Source organism: Scophthalmus maximus, chromosome 3 (genome assembly GCF_022379125.1).
Source record: "Scophthalmus maximus strain ysfricsl-2021 chromosome 3, ASM2237912v1, whole genome shotgun sequence".
Lineage (NCBI taxonomy): Eukaryota > Metazoa > Chordata > Actinopteri > Pleuronectiformes > Scophthalmidae > Scophthalmus > Scophthalmus maximus.
This window is the reverse complement of record NC_061517.1, coordinates 3,893,402-3,913,483: the sequence shown is the minus strand read 5'-3', so window position 1 is coordinate 3,913,483 and position 20,082 is coordinate 3,893,402. Positions and strand designations below refer to the sequence as shown.

General features: G+C 47.4%; 2 protein-coding genes across 4 annotated transcripts in view; both read right to left on the bottom strand.

Annotated features, from left to right (window-relative positions):
- Positions 1–3,122, bottom strand: part of cd34 (CD34 molecule) — a 33,349-nt gene extending 30,227 nt beyond the window's left edge. Inside the window, exons 1-2 of one of the 2 annotated variants that reach the window (XM_035645910.2) lie at positions 2,804–3,122; positions 1,596–1,757 (exon numbers count right to left, since the gene is read on the bottom strand). The gene's annotated coding sequence lies outside the window, so the exon portion shown is untranslated. The remainder of the gene's footprint in view (positions 1–1,595; positions 1,758–2,803) is intronic. The other variant, XM_035645908.2, reaches the window with a different exon arrangement.
- An 832-nt stretch (positions 3,123–3,954) lies between these two features.
- plxna2 (plexin A2) overlaps positions 3,955–20,082 on the bottom strand; it is a 173,173-nt gene continuing 157,045 nt past the window's right edge. For both annotated transcript variants that reach the window (XM_035645035.2, XM_035645036.2), the window contains 6 exons: positions 15,336–15,435; positions 12,159–12,349; positions 11,830–11,999; positions 11,494–11,706; positions 11,031–11,181; positions 3,955–8,170 (listed from right to left, as the gene is read on the bottom strand). In XM_035645035.2, coding sequence (XP_035500928.2) covers positions 8,075–8,170; positions 11,031–11,181; positions 11,494–11,706; positions 11,830–11,999; positions 12,159–12,349; positions 15,336–15,435 — 921 coding nt within the window. In that variant the 3' untranslated portion in view covers positions 3,955–8,074. The remainder of the gene's footprint in view (positions 8,171–11,030; positions 11,182–11,493; positions 11,707–11,829; positions 12,000–12,158; positions 12,350–15,335; positions 15,436–20,082) is intronic.

The following is a 20,082-nucleotide window of genomic DNA, read 5'->3' as shown; positions in this document are numbered from 1 at the left end:
GTGACCCGATTTTTTTCTTTTTCTTTGTGCCACAAAAAAATATGGAATATCACTGTCCTATAAAATACACCCATAGAGTGATGACATGCAAAGATCTAAATGGATCTAAATCTTCAGGAGCCACGTGTTTTTTTTTGCTCGAGGACACTTTGAGTTGCCGTCCATAAACACAACCTATTGTCAACTACAAATGAACAACTCTGCAATATACCACGATAACACGAGATAATCCCAAAATCTCTGTTTATAATCAACCACACGGTGACAAATGGTTTGCCTCAAACAGATGCAAAGGAGAAACAAAGACGGTTAACGACCATCGGGATCAGAGCGAGAAGCACCGACGTTCCAACAAGGTGTCGGGGATTGTTTCATTGTGAAATTAATACGCGACTATTCTTCGAAAAAAAAAGGGGGGTTGAAGTGAACCCTGGCGTCCCGGTTTGCCAACACACATTAATTATTTCAGAATTTGCCTTGTAATCCAGGCTGAGAATCCTACCCAGAACGAATGGGATGTCAGCTTTACGCAACTACTTGTAAAGGCATTACAGGGCGTTAAGTCCCACGTGAATTTGAATTGGTCCCAGCAGTACAGGATTAGAAGCAGCGGGGATTAGACCTTCCCTGGAGGAAATACAGGAGAAGGGGGGGCCAAGGGACTGGATATATAGAATACCGCTTAATATACTGGCTGCACCAGGACGATGAGCAGCATCGTTTCCACCACAGGTTGTACGTATGACACTTGCACCAATAGGTCTTGCCAGGTGTCTACGCCATTGACATACATCTTGATCGCCCCCTGGAGGCTGGCTGCAGTACATGACATAAACGTTATTGTAGGTAGTTCTAATCACTCTGACGTACAGTATGTTCACGTGTTAATGTTTCTGATAAGTTTGGTGATAATAATGTTATTTGATGGTATTAAAACAGGGTAATTGAATCGTGAGATTGACTCACGATCCGTGTGCAACTCTATCCTTCGTTTTAGCTTTTTGGCTCGTAGCCGTAGCCGACGGGACCTGCCCGCGTGTACACGTCATCATATAGTCATAAGTAATGCGGCGTCTCTTAGATCAGTAACTGTAATATAATTACTATTTCGGAAATTGTAATCCCTTACACTACTGGTTACTGGGATAAGTAATTATATTACAGTAATATATTACTGAGTAACTGAACTGACTTCCGACTTCTCTCTCTGCCCACTCACCCGGCTTCTTTCTGCCGTTTACTCTCTAATAAAATACAATGAATAAACAGGTGCATCCAAACAGTGGACAGTTATGAGGAAGTATGAGCTCTTGCGCTTGTGCTTCAGTGGTCACCCGCAGACCTCGGGGCCATTTCCACTGCAGCTAAACACATTGACCCAAACCTCCACTGGCGGCCTGATATGACTGCAGCAGCCCCTGTGGTGGTGGGCCCAGTCTGACTCGCATGAAGACAAACTATCACAATTCAGCATGCTACGACAACCCTGGGTTATTCCGTTAGCTGCTGGCCAGGAAGCGAGTGGGAAACGGTGGATGTCAGCCAGGATGAACTCCGAGCAACAGTGGAAGGGAGAGACGTAACCTTATACATACTGTGGGAGTTTGTCTGGGGATGTGCCAGACATTCGCCTCAGGACACGGGTTCTCCAAACTGTGAGAGGCGCTTCTTCCTGATATGAGGTGGGAGCGGCTGGAGTGACTATTGTGACTAACAGTGGGAAAGTAGATATTGAGGTCTGGTCCGTGCGTACCGCCCTTTGGAGATAAAAAAAAAAAAAAAGAGTCTGAAAAAGGTCACAAATGTGTATCACATGATTTACAAGCGAAAGATAAGAGTTACAAATACAGAGCAATCTGTGCACGCGTAACCTCCTAAATCTAATAAATGTTCGCTTTCCAACAGCTTCCCGTGAGGACAAATGTCTAAAAAACACTTGTGCCATTGTTTGTATTGTTGGAAAGCGAACATTGTTAAATCTGTAAAGTTTACAGATTTAACATTGTGTGCACAGATTGCTTTGTATTTGTGTGTTGATTTGAACACGCATTTGTGAATACGCAAAGTTACGCACAGATCCTTGTAGGCATTTGTAACGCTTATTTTCTCTTGTAGATCATGAGATACACATTTCTGACCTTCTTGACACTATTTTCTCTCCATACAAACCAAACCTCTAGCGCCCAATTAGCATAAATATTGCACTTCCTCCTTTGAGTCATAACTCGGTCAAATCTGCACACACAGACACAAAACGTACATTTTTTACATTCAGTGCAACTTACCTTTTCTGTAAACATGCACATATCCACTTATGATTCTTTTTTAAAATCAGGACGCTCCTTACAGCCCCAGATCTCGCCTAAGAAGCACAGCGTTTTTAATCGCCTTTAGAGAATTTAGACTTTTTTTTCTTTCTCATAAAAACTACTTGAACCGATTAATCGATTATCAAAATAGTTGGCGATTAATTCAGTGGTTTAATAGTGACATCGTTTGCATTGTTGGAGAGCGAACATTATAAGAGCTTTGTATTTGTGTGTTGATATTGAACACGCAATTTGAGAGTACCCAAAGTTACACAAATCATTTTAAGCATTTGTAACTCATTTAACCTATTTTCTCTTTGTAGATCATGAGATACACGTTTCTGACCTTTTTGACACTATTTTCTCTCCATACAAAAATCGCAAACCGTTAGCGCCCAATTAGCATAAATGTCGCACTTCCTCCTCTGAGTCATAACTCGGTCAGATCTGCACACAGACACAACACATACGTTTCCATATTCAGTGCGACTCACCTTCTCCGTGGACGACACCGTCGTCGTCGTCCACAAATCCGCCGACAAGTCATTTTTAGAGACAGGAAGCTCCTCACCGCGCCAGATGTCGCCCGAGAATCACAGAGTTTTGAAGTTTTCTTCCGGATCGAGGTTCGTCAGTGGCAGTTGGCTTCGAATTCGCGGTCGTTTTGCGAAGGAGAAGTGCCAACGGCGAATTCGGCACCATGTCAATGATGCCAAAGAGTGAACGTAAGATGGAAACAACGGGGTTAGGGCTGAGATGTCCTTTTCTTTCCCGCTTACGAAGGTCCCTTCGCAGAAGAGGGGGGGCAGATGAATATGTCCCATGATTCCTTGCGGCAGCAGCAGTCGAAGGGAACGGGAAAAACCCGCAAAGCCCGAGTTACATGTTGAAATCATCGAACAAGATCCAACACTTACGGAATCCTTGTATGATCAAACATGTTAGTCCCTTAAGAAGCCTACAGATCTCTTCTCTTTCCAATCTGTCCAGTCACGAGTCAAGAAAATTGAATTTCTTGTTAATAATATCATTACCATAACAAAATACCTCATACGTTTTCACTAAAACCCCAATTTAGAATGCACGTCTAAAATTAACTAATACATTTGTGTCTGAATATAATTTACTCTGGCCTCTTGCTAATTGATTTAATGGCAAAACTTTTTTCAGCTATTATATTCACGTTATTGTATTATTTCAACATTTCAATTGTGTTTGTTTTGTTTCTATTTTCAACAATACATATTTTGTGGGTACTTCCTATGAGTAATTGATGGTTAAATGTACCCTATGAATACAGTACAATGAAAACAGCCTTTTTAAAGAATTAAAGAAGCATGATTATGTTTTGGACAGGGAACCTGTAGAGTACTGAGTTTGTCGATGTTTCTTTTCTTCCATGTGTTATAAATAAAGTTGGTACACAAAAAGAGCGTAAATGCAGTCATATTTATTGAGCACCAATTGTCTTTTCCTTATGAATTCTCCTTCACATCTTTAAACGTTGTCAGGAGGAAATGTCATGACTTTCTGGAGTTGTAACATCGATATCGGAAAAAAAGAACAGCGTTCTGTACGTGAACTGAGCTCCTCTCTGCTCTACGTCTCGTCTAAATTTGTCTCGACAAAAAGACCTGAACACAGATTTCAGCTCTATGCAATTTTTAACCAGCAAAGTTTATTTATATATAACAACAGTACAAAGTGAATCCTTGGCTTGCAAAATAGGTGTGCTTCATATTTACAATAAGTACACAATAATATATTATCATAACAAAACCAAAGCAAATAAAAAAAACAAGAGAACAAACCTTTTTTTAAATACTTTAAGTTTCTTACAATTTTCACAACACTTTTATAAAACAAGAAGAACAGACAGCCATTATTATTATCATCATCATCGTCGTCGTCATCATCATTGCCAGAAAATTACTATTTTACAGAACTCCAGTGTCTACAAAGGGTTTGTTTTTACAACGTGTTTAAAATGGAAGGATACTCATTTTATAGTCCGTGTGTGATATTTTGAATTGAGATTAATACGTTGATCTGGATTTCAGTTCCTCTCGCTGACGCCATGAAACAAACAAAGCAAAAAGAAAAATGCAGATGAAATTATTTTGTTTCATATAAGGAATGATGACGCGTGTCAGGCAAACACCACGACACCATCTCTTCGGCAACACACTACGCCGAAGAAAAAAAAAAAGTGCACAAAGCATCTTCAGTTCGCGATCAGCTTGAGCTGAAATGAGGTCGCGTTCGTGAGCATCCGTCCACACCACGACGGGCAGTCGGACGGAATATTCTGCGCTGCAGAAAACCAGTAAACAAAACTTTCCCTCTCCTCAGTTCAGTCTGAATTTAAAAAGCTTCCCAGAATTGAGCGCACAGCATGGAAACGAGCCATAAGTAACAAAAGACAGGAAGAAAAAAACATCTCTTTCACATAGAAAAGGTGCATTCAGCTGTGGTTTAAGACGTGTACGAGTGGGGCCTTTCGGGGGAAGAATCGCACTCAGACTATTGGCGGCGCGGCTCTACGTGCAACTAAAGCATGGGTTTAAAATGCGTGCACAGTTCTCACACAAGACAAAAGGAAACCTCCTGACTTCCATGATCTATGAGAGAAAAATCACAGGCGCTTCTCTGCTAATTTGCGCCTCTGATTTGGTTCGTCGCGGTTGTGGATACGGGGGGACGGGACTCTAATAAACCTACATTTCATCCCTTCAGGAAAAGGAAAAGGCCTTAAGGTCCTGATAAAACTTTTTTAAAACAAAAAAGAAACAGAAGAGCATTACTCCTTACAAGCAATGTGAGGTATGACGAGGATACAATTCTATTCGCTGGAATTGGGAAGACGCCTTAATCAAAAGAGGAAGAAGCTCCGTGTGTGTGTGTGTGTGTGTGCGCGCTCCGTCGTGTATCTACAGTAGATGATGGGAGTGAAAAGGTGCTTGTTCCAGACGAGGGAGCGAATCACGGCTCCTGCCGCCCCACTCCTGCCCCCACTGGCCAGACTCGGCAACGACGTGTCAGTCATCCATCGCCTCATCTTACATTTCTCCCTGGCGCCTACGTTTGATGTTCTCTTCTTCTACTCTCCATCTCCTGATCACACTGTGCACACAACTGACTCAGATCAGAGGGCGGCTTCAAAGCTGGAGCAGGAAACTGGAGCTAAAGGGGTTCTCTCTCTCTCTCTCGCTCCTTCCCTCCTCGTTTTCTCGCCACTTCTCTTCAAACGGCGTGAGGCAGACTGAGCGCCGAGCGAGGCGCCGTCTGCCAAGAGTCAGGGCCGGTACCCTCTTCACCTCTCCTCTGACTTTGTCTCGCAGCAGAGCGCCTGGGCCAGGAGTCACTGGAAGGAGAAGAAAAGCAACCCACTGGGCTCCGAAAGCACGGACACAAACTGTGCTGGAGTGGAGGACTAATGAGATCGGGGGAACAGTGAGCAGGTGGGTATCTAAGGCCACGGAGAAAAGAAGCACCTTTCACCCACTCATGGTGTTTTTATCGCACACTCTCAACACACACGCACACTTGCAGAATACTGTACAAACCTTTAATACTACATATTTTCAAGTACTTGATGTAAACAACAAGCAAATATATATCTCGGAGGAAAATGAAAGATTGCGTATCCAGAGGACGGAATCTACAGTTTGCTGTCGTCCAGCCAGAAAGGTCGGAAGGTCACACCGGCCTTCCGGCTCGGGACTGTTTGGTTTAAAGTCAGCAGACGCATCCACACGACATGAAACACACTCCGTCTTATGTGTGTGTGTGTTTCTGAATTCTTCCTCAATCCCGAGATCTCTTTTCTCCCCGCCTATGTTTCGTACCTAGTTTTTTTTTGTTTTTTTTGAACTCGCCTTTCCAGTTCGACAAGCTTGGACTTCAACCGGCTCCGCGCTCTCCAGAGTGCGAGAGCTTTCTGCTCTCTGTGTAAAGCATAAACCGATTTTTGACACGTTAAAAAGCGACGAATCTGGGAAAAAGACGGGGTCTTTTATTTTTGGCACTCGGGTCAGACTTGACCCACGCAGCTCGGCTTCTTCCCGTCGTCCGCGCGAAGACTCGTTGGCACCGGATCAAATCAAAGATGGACCCTCGAACAGCTGTGTGATGTGCGCTAGCGGTGCGCGCAAAGGACACAGAGAGTCGATCAAGTTCCCAAAGAGATACGAACAGTGAAGAGATATACATCGTGGAGAGTCTCTAGCGCTCGGTCTCGCCACCGCAGACTGTACGGGGGTGAAAAGATGGACGACGTGACGCCTGGGGGCTGGCTGCAGCATAGGTCACAAACCCCGCCCCCTCGGCGTTAGCAGATGGGACATCGTGTTCATGTTTGGAAATGGCGTGAAACGTGATTGACGGCTGACCCGTGATTGGTCGAGCGCGTGTACCGGCGGCACCTCGATGCCCAAATAACGTCACCAGTGCAAGATGGCAGCTCCCGCATCCGGGATGTTTTGGCTCCATTTTTTGTACAGTGGGAGGAGGCGGAGATGAGTCGTCCATCTTTATTCAAGGCCGTTGGCATCTACTAAACTGCTCACAATGCGGACGACACACTCTTCCCCTCTGGCAGAACAGTGATTTATGGGTAATTAATGTAGCTGGACGGACTGCGAGGGGGAGGGGGGGTGGGCAGGACAGACAAACGGAACTGTTCACAACTGACGAGCTGCTGGAAATATCTAAGGGCGCTCAGTTCAACTGAGCCCCCTTTTGTTTGTTGGCAAAACTCAAACAGACACACACAAACAAAAACAAAAACATTTTGTACATTCACATACACAGATTGGCAAGTGTCGATCGGTACATACACAGATGACCTCACTGCTGAGCAGAAGCCTCGGACGTTTGAATCACAAGGTCGTCTCCTTAGGTACACAGAAGACTTCCCCTCCGTCATCCTCCGCTCGGGTGCAAGCATCACGCTGCGCCGGCTGAGCTGCGCCGCGTGACGAGCACAGGCACTCGTGGCGTCCTGTACACTTCCGATTGGATGGAGAGCAGACGCCTCTGTCCGTGCCAGGTGACGCGTGGCGTCCGAGGAGGCGAGGGGTTAGAGAAGACGTGTTCCGTGGCCGCCCTGCTGCAGTGTTACACACTTTTCTTTGTACACCAACACTGAACAGCGTCCTGGGTGGAGGTTTCAACTGCAACTGATAATAATAATAATATTCAAATGTACAAGTACAAAAATAAAAAATCTGAATGCAAACTCAGCATGAGATTGGCTCCTGTGCTCCTCGTGTGTCTCCATTTCACACTTGGATGTGAGTTTCTGACGGAGCAGAGAACTCTTTGCAGGAGTCACACACACAAACACACACACACGCTCACACACACACACACACACACAATTTCCTGTTAAACTGAGAGAAAATTTCCTTTGAGAAAAAGAAACAAACCAAAAAAAATAAAATAAATAAAATACAAGCTGTTGCGATGTTGTTGCCCTCTCTGCTGATGCACCTTTCCTTATGCCACCATGAGGTCCAGCTGCGGGGGCCCTTGTCTCAGTCTGTGGCCCCTTCAGCTGATGCCATCATGAGAGGAAAGTGGGAGTATTACAAATTAATGCAGTTGCATGACTGTCTGGCTGCAGATCCCAGGTCTGGGTCGTGGTTGCAGTCCCCACGATGAGAGGTAAATAATGTGCCACCATTTCGGGAGGGTCCAGTAACGATTGTGGTCTCTCTCTCTCTCTCTCTCTCTCTCTGTCAGTCCGTCAGTGGGGGTCACTCTCAGCTGTCCAGGGACATGGCGGAGATGAGCTGCTCCACCTTGTAGGCCAGCCTCTGCTTCCTCGCCTGCTCATCCTGCTCCAGGGCAGCGGTGATCTGCACAGAGCCCACAAAGAATTGGTCAGATGCCGTTTAAAAAAAACAACGTGACAACATCCTCGTCGCCATACTTTCACGGAATCAGATCTGATGACGTTTAGTAGAGCGTAAAGGGTTTGGTGAGAGCAGAGCAGGGATTTCTAGGTTTCTGCAAAGACAATTCACACGAAAGAGAAAAGAATTACATCACCGGAGAAATATTTGCGCATTATCTTTTTCCCGTTTTATCTTCCGAGCCCTCCCGTCTTGAAAATGTGGCATTTGTCAAGTTCGGGTTCAAAAGGGGATTCAGACAGACTCCGCTCTGATCTCTCTCATCTGGTGTCGGCCCCGTCAGGCTGAATCTGTGTCAGGGCGACACCGACATGCATCGCAGAGGCCTTTCATATGAGTGTTAAGATAGTTAAATATATATTTATGTGTGTGTCTTCTGCACCTTTGAAATGGATCCAAATGCTGCAGCCTCTATTTGAACGTATGGTTTCGCTACAGTGGATCATTTTCACATCAGTCTACACTCGCCCGCGGAAAAAAAAAGAAGTGTTTGACTCAATAATTGATTGTTGAATCCAAAATAAATTCCTTGGCCCTGCTTATGAGATATGTAATTTAGATATATTCTGAGGTGAGAGATGAATAATTAATGGCAATTGGAGGGAAACGCGTCACACACACACACACACACACAGACACAATGTAGCATTTTCCACGTCGGGTCACATTTCCGATTCCAAAAAAATGATTTTTTTCCTTCACTTTATTCAGTCTTCCGTCTCCTTGTCGTACTCGGGGGCCAGTCTCCGGGGGGCGTGTGTCAGCCAAGGTAGGAAAAATAAATCTGTCATAAATATTAATGAAATATCTGGTTCGTACGAGCATTTTGTCAAGCCAACTCCCGCGGCTGTAAAACAACACACAGGCGCTGTGTTTATTTTTGTGCTTTCAGACATTTTATGAGGTGTATCATGTCTCCGCTGATGGGAACGTCGTTTCAGCGTCTCCGTCCTTCAGCCAGTCACGATCACAATATTTATTTTCCGTGGCAAGTTCTCCGTTGGCCGGCCGTATTAAGCCCCGCCACCGTTTCACGTAGTTAAAAATTAGATGTCGGGAAAACATGTCGGCAACATTCTTGCTCATTCTTCTTTTTGCACGGCATGCAAACCTTTGTTTGCTGCCCTGTCCTGTTGCAGAGCTCAGTATCCGCCTGCACACACCTTCCATCTTCCACTCATCTGCTTAAGTGCTCTTAAAGGCTGGCAGCTGCAAGCAGAGCCTTTTCCTCTTCCTCCTCATCCTCTTCATCGGGCCAGATAGCAATTTATTATTAATCTGTAGCACTGTATGCAGGTGCAGCTCCCACTGCCATCTCCCAAATCCATCTAAGTAGGCTGCAGCCGCGGCCTGGTTAGCCCGACACGCAGCCCATTGTGACGGGGCGGAGCGAGAGCGGCCGACTGCTACCGGGGCCAGATGAGCTTGTTTTATGACGCACTGCGCTCGGAGAGACGGGCGACGCTGCGGGAGCGACGATGTGCAGAGTTTGTGTGCGTGTGTGCGCACATCACTGTGTACATGAGCTGCAAAAGACGCAGAAGTTGAGTGTATGGAATTCATGGAGGGAAAATAAAGGGGACGCTGACTGGATTATGGGTTAAGAAAAAGAAGAGAAGAATTGAGCAGGAAGGAGAGAGAGAGAGAGAGAGAGAGAGAGAGAGAGAAACTGTGGTCCAACATAAAGGTCAGGCTTCCCAGAGGAGGAGCTGACATTAGAAGCAGAATGTCTCCATGAAGGCTCTTTCTTTCTCTTCCTTCCCTATCGTCCTCCCTCCGTCTTTATGTTCCCCGTGATCTAACAGTAACAGTTTGTGTGTGTTGCCGATGATTCCTACAGTATGCAGCAGGTAGCTCCTTCTAACTCGGCGCAGGTTGAAAGGAACAGCGCGGCGCGCCGACAGCTTGTAGACGCTCACTTTCTACTCCGCAGATCAGACGCGCTGCCTTGTTACGCTCAGGCCGCGCTAGACCTCCGGGCCTTTGGGGGGAAGTCGACTGAAGACGCTGGAGCTGACCTCACTAACCTCTCGCCAGATATGAATAGTCTGCAAATACCCAGGGCCAGATACATAATCATATATATGCACACATTAAAAAGTGCCGGGCTGAATTTGCAGTGCGCCTTTTCATTTCAATTTGTGCTCACAGTCTCGCCTGTAATTAGCGGCTGATCTACTCAGGCAGGAGCTTGTTACGCAATCTGCACATGGGACCGGGCCTGCAGGTGAAATGTGTTAAAGTGAAGGAGGTAAGTATGTAGTTCAGAGGAGTACATCACAAGGCTCAGGAGAGAGACTACATTGGATATAAATGCACAGTAAATCATAACCAATGTGAACGACATGATACTGTTAATGCATCAGGAGCCATTACATGAGAAAAGGCAGAGAAAGAGGGGGTTTAAAGAATCTGAGATAACGGAGCAGAATGAAGCACCAGAAGCTCGGAGAGGAGCAGGATGGAGGTGGTGTTAATGTGGAGGATGTTTCAATAACACAATGAAATTATACTAATGAAAATAACAGTTTCCTTTCATTCTTTCTTCTTCCAAACACCAACGCTTTTTAAAATTCACCTCGGCTATTTCTGACTGCTCTGGATTTTATTTTTATTTTTTTTTTTTTACAGAAAACTGACCTTTTGCAAATTGTGCGAACCTCCGTGATTCGACCGACACTTTTCAAATCTCTTCCCCAAATTTGCATGATCCCTACCACAAATCCACAGACGCTAAGGAGAAGGCGCTGACAGCGCTCCTGTTCGGTGTGTGTGTGTGTGTGTGTGTGTGTGCTTCGCTGACCTCCTCGCTGTACTTGCTGATGTAAGAGTAGATCTCATTGAGCGCGCTGAGCATGTTGAACTCCGTGGAGTGGAGTCTGGCCTGCTCCGCCAGATACGCGTTCATGTCCTGGTCGCTAATGGACGGCAGGCGGTTGATGTCGGCGTAGTACCTGCGGACAGACACAAGGGGCAACGTTTGGCATCGCTGACAGAGAGAGAGAGACTTGCGTAGTCGATGTAATGGCTCGCCTGAGACTTCAACTCGTAATAGTGAAATGTTTAAGTCATAACATCACTCTCTCTAACAATGCCTTCCTGCTGACAGTCACTCACAAAAGGCTTTTTTACATAATCTGCTCGAGGAGTGGAGGCGAGAAAAAGGAGAATTATGAAACAATTTCCCCCCCAAAGATCACAGCTTTTGTTTCAAGAGGACGCATAAAAGATGTGACGGAGGGGGAGGATCAGAATCCGGCTCCTACCTCTCCACCCAGCTCTTGTAGTTGGGGATGTCTTTAGCGTAGAGCAGCTTATTGGACGGGGAATCTTTGCCGAGGCGGTGCTCCGACGTGGAGCAGGAGTCCATGAAGGTCTGAGCCACGACGGACAGACAGGCGTCCGTGATGCTGCTCTTGTGGATGTCGAACACAAACTGCGGGTTCTTGATCACGTTCACCCAGAAACGCAACGGGAGGCTGGAAGGATCGAGACAAAAACAAAAAACACAGAAGAAGTAAGAGATAAGTGAGACTTATGTTACGGCGTAAAAGTCACTTTTCTTTAAAGAAGAAGAAGAAGAAGAAGAAGAAGCTCCTCACCAGTTGCTTTTCCACGTGTGACGTACGTCTGTGTCATGAATGGCATGTTTGTCCGCCTGCTCGTCCAGGAAGTCAAACATGTATTTGATGGCCAAGGGAAGAGAGCTGCCGCGGTGCACGGTGCTGAACAACGTCTCAAATAGATCGTCCACAAATTTTTGTAGCGTACCCTGGGAGGAAAGAGGAGGACGCGCACAGAGATTCAGCAACGAGAGGCGACACATTACACAAACAAGCAAAAGCCTGAATGCAGCAACGGCACGAAAAACGTTAAGACAATTCAGCACAGACACTGACCCAACCAAATGTACGGGAGGGCGGTGATGTACCTTGGTAGCCAGGAGCCGGGTCAGATAAATCTCGGAGACCATCTTGCTGCCGCGGTCTCCTTCCTTCTGGTCTCCGTGCTCGTGGTTCTTCACCAGGTGCCACACCTTCACACCGCTCTCTAGATCGGGCGTGATCATGGGCGCGCGCGATCGAAGGCTGTCGGGACTGCCCGTGTAGCGGAACGAAGAGTCTGTCGCGGGAAAAAACAAAAGGAGAACAGAATTATCGGTAAGCCGTCACGTCTGTGTTCACAGAAGCTTCCCTTTGTGTAATGTAAGCATTCAGCTAAAACAACACACCCACGTACACAACCTCACCAGCAACACACACACACACACACACACACACACACACACACACACACACACACACACACACACACACACACACACACACACACACACACACACACACACACACACACACGCTCTCTCATTTCCATCTCTCTTGTAACTCATTACAAAGCTGAGTCCTGCATCTGAGTCAGGCTGTGGAGGAAATTGCAGTGGTGGATAATATCGTAGAACAGCAACGTAATGAAAGGGGGGGGGCGTTGATTAGACGTATTGATTAGACGTATATCCCGATTCATATTGGAATCCGAGTTGACAACACACAAGATGGGTGAAAACCTTGCCACCAGTTTTTTTCCACGCGACTGTAAATACAATGTGCAGGACAGACGCAATTTACAAAACGCTACGTGTTTATTCCCGTCTGTCTTGAATTATTTAACACTCTTTCGTTCTCTGTCCCCCCCCCCCCCACTTATATAATAATAATATCTGCCTCGCTGTCTGTGTCTGGCTCCTCTTTAAAAAACATGAATAATTGGCTCGTCCCTGCCGACGCCATGTTGGAAGATGTCCCTGTCACACTCGCTAGTCAGTGCATCAAAAAGATCCCTAATTTGCCGAGCGCCTGCAGTCGCCCTCCTTCATCCATCCATCCATACGTCCATCCGCACACGCTCTAAAGTCTCTGCTCTCGTGCTGCAGCCTCCTCGCGCCGCACTCAGTCAGAATGATGCTGCTTTCAGTTTCCCCTAATTAGCCGGCATCCACCGCTGGCAGCCGGCTCTAGAGATTCAGGATCTCAAAGAGAAGCTTTCTCACCTGCCTTCAAAAGACGGAGCTGAACAACAAAGCCGCCTTCTTCTTCTTCTTTTTTTTTTTTTTTTTTGCTGCCGTTACAGCCACTTACACCTTCCAAAATAAGACCAGCTCGCAGCTGTGGAGTGGCCCCCGGGGACCAGGGCCTGAGCAAGGGGCTTTGACTATACGTGGCTGTACGCAGGGTGGATTGAGGTCCCAAATCCCGTCTTAATCCAGTCACTGTTTTTTTTTTTACTGCTTTGCTATTTTACTCATCCTCTTCCGTCTGCCCTGCACCCGCGGCCTTTTCGCAAAACTCCCCTAACACACCACGGACCTGCAGCCTTTCCCTCACCCGCTGCCAGGCAGCAGGGGAGCGTGTTGCGGGTGGTGGTGGTGGTGGTGGTGGCGCCGCTGGTGCGGGGGGTGTAAATTGGGTCAAGATGCTAAGTGTTGAGCGTTAAATTGGTACGAATCCATCAGCAGGTGTCGGGGTGCAGCCGACCGGTGACTGATGAGGGACGGGCTCATGCCGGCAGAGCTTCTGCTTCCCTCTCCACGCACAACCAACCCGGGTGCCTGAGCAACCGCGGGGAACAAAGACAACAAACTATAATACTAAACAAAATGAAAAAAAAAGAGCTAAAGAATAAGAGAAAAGTGTGCGACCTCGCTGCGGCTCCCCGCAGTTTCCCAACGGCTTCCGAACGTTCCTCGCGACTGAGAGATTTGAACGTAACTCCACGTAACGCTCCAGATTAAAGGAAGTTGACGGCACAATGCATCCGGAGGATTCGTCCACACGGTGTCGTGACAGTACACCTGTTTGCATCGCTTTACGCATCCATCATGGTCCTGCCTCTGCACCACAACATCACGGTGCTTTGTGCGAGGGAGTAATGACTCCGCAGTCTCTTAAAGGTCGTCGTAGACAGTCTTCATCGGCTCTGTTGCAAATGTCACTTCACATTATTCCACTGCACATAACCCCGACGATGGAAGATCTTTCTCCGAGCATCTTCAGGTTCAGACTTTTTGGGAGGAACAAGGACGCTGCCAACTCTCTTTCTACGGTCAATCTTAAAAGTTTCAAAGCAGCGTTCAGCTGAGCGCCGCTGCCATCATGCACTGATGACGTGATTTGGAGCCAGAGTCTGCGTAGTAGTAGTGATCATGACGTTTCAAATAACTAATTTAAATCAAACTTCTAAGAAAAACGAACACTTGAAGACACATCAGTGAGATAAGAACTACCTGAAATGAGTTTTGAGTGAATTTTGACTTAACATGGAGGATCAATACTGCAGCCAGCCACCAGGGGGCTATCAAGTAAGTTTTGGCTCCACTTTTTGAGAACTGTCATGTCGTCCATCTTCACTGACTTAAACAAATCAAGCGAAAATTTCCGTCCACAACCAGTGGAGTCGCCCTCTGCTGGTGATTCCAGAGAACACAGGTTTCAGGCACTTCCATATTAGCTTCTCTCTCCGGACCCGACGACTACGTCCATTTTTATGTTTGCATGTGTGTGTGCATGAAACTAGCAGGCCACTTTGTCTTGTACATGAAGCATCTTTATTACAATATAATAATGGCTTTTTCTCGCTCACACCTGTTCTTTATTTCTTTCTCTCTCTCTTTATATATATTTATTTTTTTTCCCAATCTGGCACCATACAACAGAGTTTGGACGTGAACTGCGAAGCAAACTGCAGCACACACGGTTGGAGAGAGAAAAAGCCTGCAAACCCGCCTGCCCGCCCGCCTCTGCAGCGAAAAAGCCGAGCGCCTCCAAACAGAGCTGACCCCTCGCCTCGAGGAGAGGGAATCTGGCTTTGTTCATAACTGAAACAACAACTGATATAACAAAAAAAGAACCATTATGATGTGTTTGTGCAGCAACCAGAGCAACGAGACTACTTCTACATGGGATTAACATGTTGATTAACTGTTCAATTCCACCCATAATTGCGTAATACACCAATAACAAATGCCGCGGGGGGGGATTTTGCAAATCAACGTGATCGTGTCAAAGCCACAGCAGGGGTGCGTGAAAAAAAGAGTGGCAACAAGGTGACTCACCGTATCTGCTGATGGAGCTGCGTGATATGCTGGCCGAGGACGGGATGTTGTACGACGAGGTCTGCTTCGGCACCAGAGCCACAACGCAGCGGTCGGACACCTGAGGAGAGACACAGGGCAGCATGATTTCCAAACTGTAATTGGAACTGCAGACTGCACGAGGGGGAACGTCAGGTCCTAAGTGAACAATACCATGAACAAAACACATCGCAGACGTTCTCCACAACTTCCAGCGTCGTGCTCCCCGCTGGACGCGACCGCGGCTCCATCGGCGCGGAGCGCAGCGCGACTGTCACTGTCATCCCCTTCGCAAACATTAGAGGCATGATGTAAGGTTTGAAAACTATGACGCGACGCAAAGGGAAAGAGAATGGAAACGGGGAGCCCGTCAGAAACAGAGCGCCGAATGCCTCATGGCGTGCACACTTAAAAGGAAACGGCGTACACAGAACATAATAATAGAATTAGAGCAGCGTCGCATCAGACGCAAAGACAAAGAGGATGAAGAGAGGAGGCTGTGTCAGAGACGATGTGTCGAAAAGTAAGAGCAGACACTTCATCCTTGAGTTTCATCCTTCTTTCCCTCCGTGCGTTTTATAGTTACAAAGGATTCTGGGCCTTACGTGACGAGCCCCAGTCACTTCAGATGATCTCCGCACAACTGATTCAACCTACATTAGACAAGGTCGTCCCCAACATCCAGGTCATCTTGACTGCAACGTACCGGCGCATCATTAAATGGCAATTTAATTACAACCAAATGCTGGTGTTAACACAGCAAACAAAAAGTCTGAGTTCTGCTCGTGAAAGCTGAAACAACAGACAACTCGCTGGCTGGCATTTTCAGCCTCACCCCGAGGACGGATCTCTGCTTCAGACCCGGAGAACAAAAAGCCGACGAGCTTCCAGCGGAGACGTAAAACAATAGTAAAATGCCAGGGCTCCGAAAGGGACACCTCAAAGAATCTGTTTTCATGTGCTTTAGCACCATCCATTGTTGGAAAATAAGCCGCTGGATGTGGGGATGGACAATTACAGAATCCCTCCTTTTCTCTGGAGAACAAGCCGCCTCTGATTCTCCCCCGCAGCTCTCGTCCTCACCCCCGTTTCTCACCCACTCTTCCCAAACTAATCTTGGCGAGTGTTATTAGCTGGAGTTGCCATCTGGCTTCTGCCGGAGAGCCGCGTGAAGCTGTGGATGAAATCTGGAGGAATCCTCTTACAGATGCTGCTCTGGCTCCCAGACCCTCTTGAAGAGAAATGAGAAATGTTCCCCCCTCTCTAACCTCTACCCCCCCCCCCCCCCCCCCCCCCCCCCACACAACAAAGGTCTCCGACCCTTTGCTCTCCTTCCCAATTATCTTTGCTTTCCCGAACCTCATTCCGCTGGCCCCTCCATCCTATAGCTCTCTGCTCTTGGCTGACGATGGCAACTCTAATACACCAACAATGTGGACTTCCGTGAAGTTTTTCGATGATACATTTTCCCTGGAGAGCATGAAATAGCTTCTCTGCTCCCCCCCCTTCCCTTTTTACGCCTCCCTCCCTCCCTCCATCTCACTCTCTCTCCGCTTTTTACGGCTGACAGGGGCTACAGCAGAGATGGGTCCTTGTGATAGAGTCAATGATTGAAGGCGTGCAGATTCGCCCTTCAGGGATAATCCAGTGTGGGGCTGATAGTGGGCAGGTATGATAAGGGCTGTGTGATAAGACCTTCCATTAGACAGTGTCGAGCTGACCAGACAGCAGAGTGTGGTCAGCCGCTATCATTCACTTCTCTGCTCTCTGCCAACACGACCCACGGCCCGCTTCCCCTTGGTGCCCTCAGATCCGGATGCCTATCATTCTCTGCCCAGTAGCTTGGAAACACGCGCAGCCTGTGCACATGAGCAACGGTCATCAGGAATGAGGAAATGTATGGTGGGCCGTTGCATGTGAATATAACTCTCTCTCTTTCTCGGGTGTCACACGGCGCCTTTTGAAGAGTTTAATGCCAGTCCGTCTGCAGGACTTCAATGTAGATGAACAAAATTTGGTAGGCATGTGGATGACGTCAGGACCTACAAAAGAGCCTCTGGGCGCCATTGCCTCCGCCCAACAGGAAGTCAGCCATTTTGAATTTTGCATGCAAATTTGGCGCATTTTGCATCCTTTTCTAACGTCACACTTTAACTACCTCCTCCTAGAGGATCAATCACAGCAACTCCATATTCGGTCGCTGTCATCTAAAGACCTTGTTAAAGAAGAACGATCAAAGGATTTGTATTCCGTGGAACACCACGGGCGTGGCCTTGTGGCAAAGATTGACGTTGACAGAATCTAAGTTCAGCGCAAGTTCTTACAAACACTAAAACCCTGGTATTGGAGAAATGACTCAGGGTTAATCAAATACGTCGCTTTTCTTCAATGGAAAACTCTTATTTGTTTAGCGTATTTACTCAGGGAATGTTCTTCCTCCCCAAATCTCTTCTAGTCCCACCTCAGGGATGTGTATTCAGCTACAGCCGAGACAGCAGCAGCAGCAGCAGCAGCAGCATTAGATTAATGAAAAGATAGCGATGTAGTAGTATCCGTTGTGTCCGGGGCAGTTGAAAATAGCCCAAAATGCCCCCGAGTGATGTCTGCAAGTGTGGGTAACAGGATCTAGCGAGGCAGGCTCTCCTGCCCGGTGTGGTCATCAGTGTCTGTTCTCCCTGTTCCGTCAACGCAGAGGGGAGGACAGACAGAGGTCGGCGGGCGGAGGTTTCAGAACTAACTTTACTTTTCATTTTCAGGCAGTCTCAGCCAAAGTCACTTATCTGCACATTGGGAACAATTTCGCCGAGAAAGCACACACTGTCCAACTGTCCTCACAAACATTATGTGGCAGTTTGCAGTACGCCATCTTGTTTTTTATTGCAACCAGACGTAGGATTGGGGGTGTGGTCTGGCTGACAGCTCGTCCACCTACACCCGCAACCATGCACCGATCTGCCTCCAATACATATGGTGCTTTATCGTTATTAGAGAATTTTCTTCCCTGCAGGCTTCAGGCACCTCCGCATTGGCTTCACTTTACCGGCACCCGGTGACTACGTCCAGCAGCGAGGTTCAAACTAGCGTGAGACCCGAGATGACGAGCGGTCGGTGAAAAGATGAAAGATGTGATGAGAAGCTCTGCGTCGACAGGGAGGAAGATTAATCAACAGATCCAAAGATCCAAAAGCTCTCCAGTCCCATACATCTTTCATCACAACTCCTGTGTTTGTGTCTGTATAAGCATGTGCAGTGTGGGTCTGTGCGATATACATGTGTGCACATGCGTTGTGTGTATACATATATATGAGTGTGGTTTTATTCTTTTCTCTCTTTCCAAGAAAGATATGGTACATACAAGAGAAGAGAGTAGGGAGGGAGGACGGGAGTTTAGTGCCCTGACTATGAAATGCAAAGGTGCTGAATAAACATTATGAGCTAATTTTAATTGTGTGTATTTATGTCTTTTAATATTAGGAGTTGGGAAGGTGTACATTTCCATATCCAGTTTATGTAAACTATTATTTCCCAAGAGGCAGGGTAAATAGCCAACGGGGGTTTCTGGCGACGCTGCGAGCCCCTGTGAATTTTGCCGCCCCTGTCCCGGCCCCCCGTGTCTCTGTTAGAGGAGAATTAGCAAAGAGTCAAGGTGACGGCCCGGTCTCCCGACCTCCACTTGACAACTTCCCATTTTTATCTTCTCCAGGCTTTACACTCTGGGGCCTAATGAGCTGTGCTCTCTTGCTGTGATAGGCGGCCAGATGTTGCTGCTGCAGCTGCCAATGCGGTGACATGGTGTGTGTGATGCAAACACACATCCGAGGCTCACCCTCAGGGGCCACTGCCAGTTCATCAAAACAGTAATGATGCACAAGTGTCTATGTTGCTCCATCTCCCTGACCAGCAACTGCCCTTTTCCTTCTCTTTCTTTCTCTCTCTCTCTCTCTCTTTCTTTTCCTCCCTCTTCCGCGCGTTGCCCCGCAGCCAGTCTCCATCTCCTCTGAAGTTGCAGTTTTTGCGGCCTTCTGTTCTGCGAGCCTCAGATGTGGGATCAATAGCAGTCGTCAGATCTGTCATTGGGTGTCACTCGTGTTACCGTTTGCCCCGTAGCGTTTCCCTTGGCTAACAACGGCTGACAGATTGCAACGCAAAGAATAGCAGCAAAACAACAAGACCATCAACATCGACAGAGGAGCCCATTACGTTGTGGAAACACACACACTGCACTGCTTCATCGAGGATTAAAGCACTGCAGAGACCAGAGAGGGGAGAGATGCTCGGAGCCAGGGAGGAAGAAAAAGGGAGAAGGGAGGAAATGAAGGCGAAAAACAATGCTCAGTGGGCGCAGAGGGAAAATAAGGGGAAATGAAAAAGGGTGGGAGTAAACATGGCAAAAATGTAAAAAGAGAAAAAGTTGAGACAGTGAAGGTGAGGACAGAGAGGAGGGTGACGAGCGAGGGAGGGAGGAGGAGGAGGAGGAAAGAAGCTGCATGGTGCCAAGTTCCCCTGTGAAGGACACTGTGATGTGTCCCTTCCTGTAATGACTCCTACAGCTGTTAAATTATTCTGCCTACTCTGCCGGGGCAGGAGTTCAGACTGACCCCCCGCCATCACGGCTTGAGTCCTGCCAGACCTCCTCTCCCCCTTCTTCTGCATAAAGATGGAGCATCTCCTCCCGGGCCGCTGCCCCCCATGTGTCCGGCGTCCAGCCACAGCTGCATCTCCGTCCCAC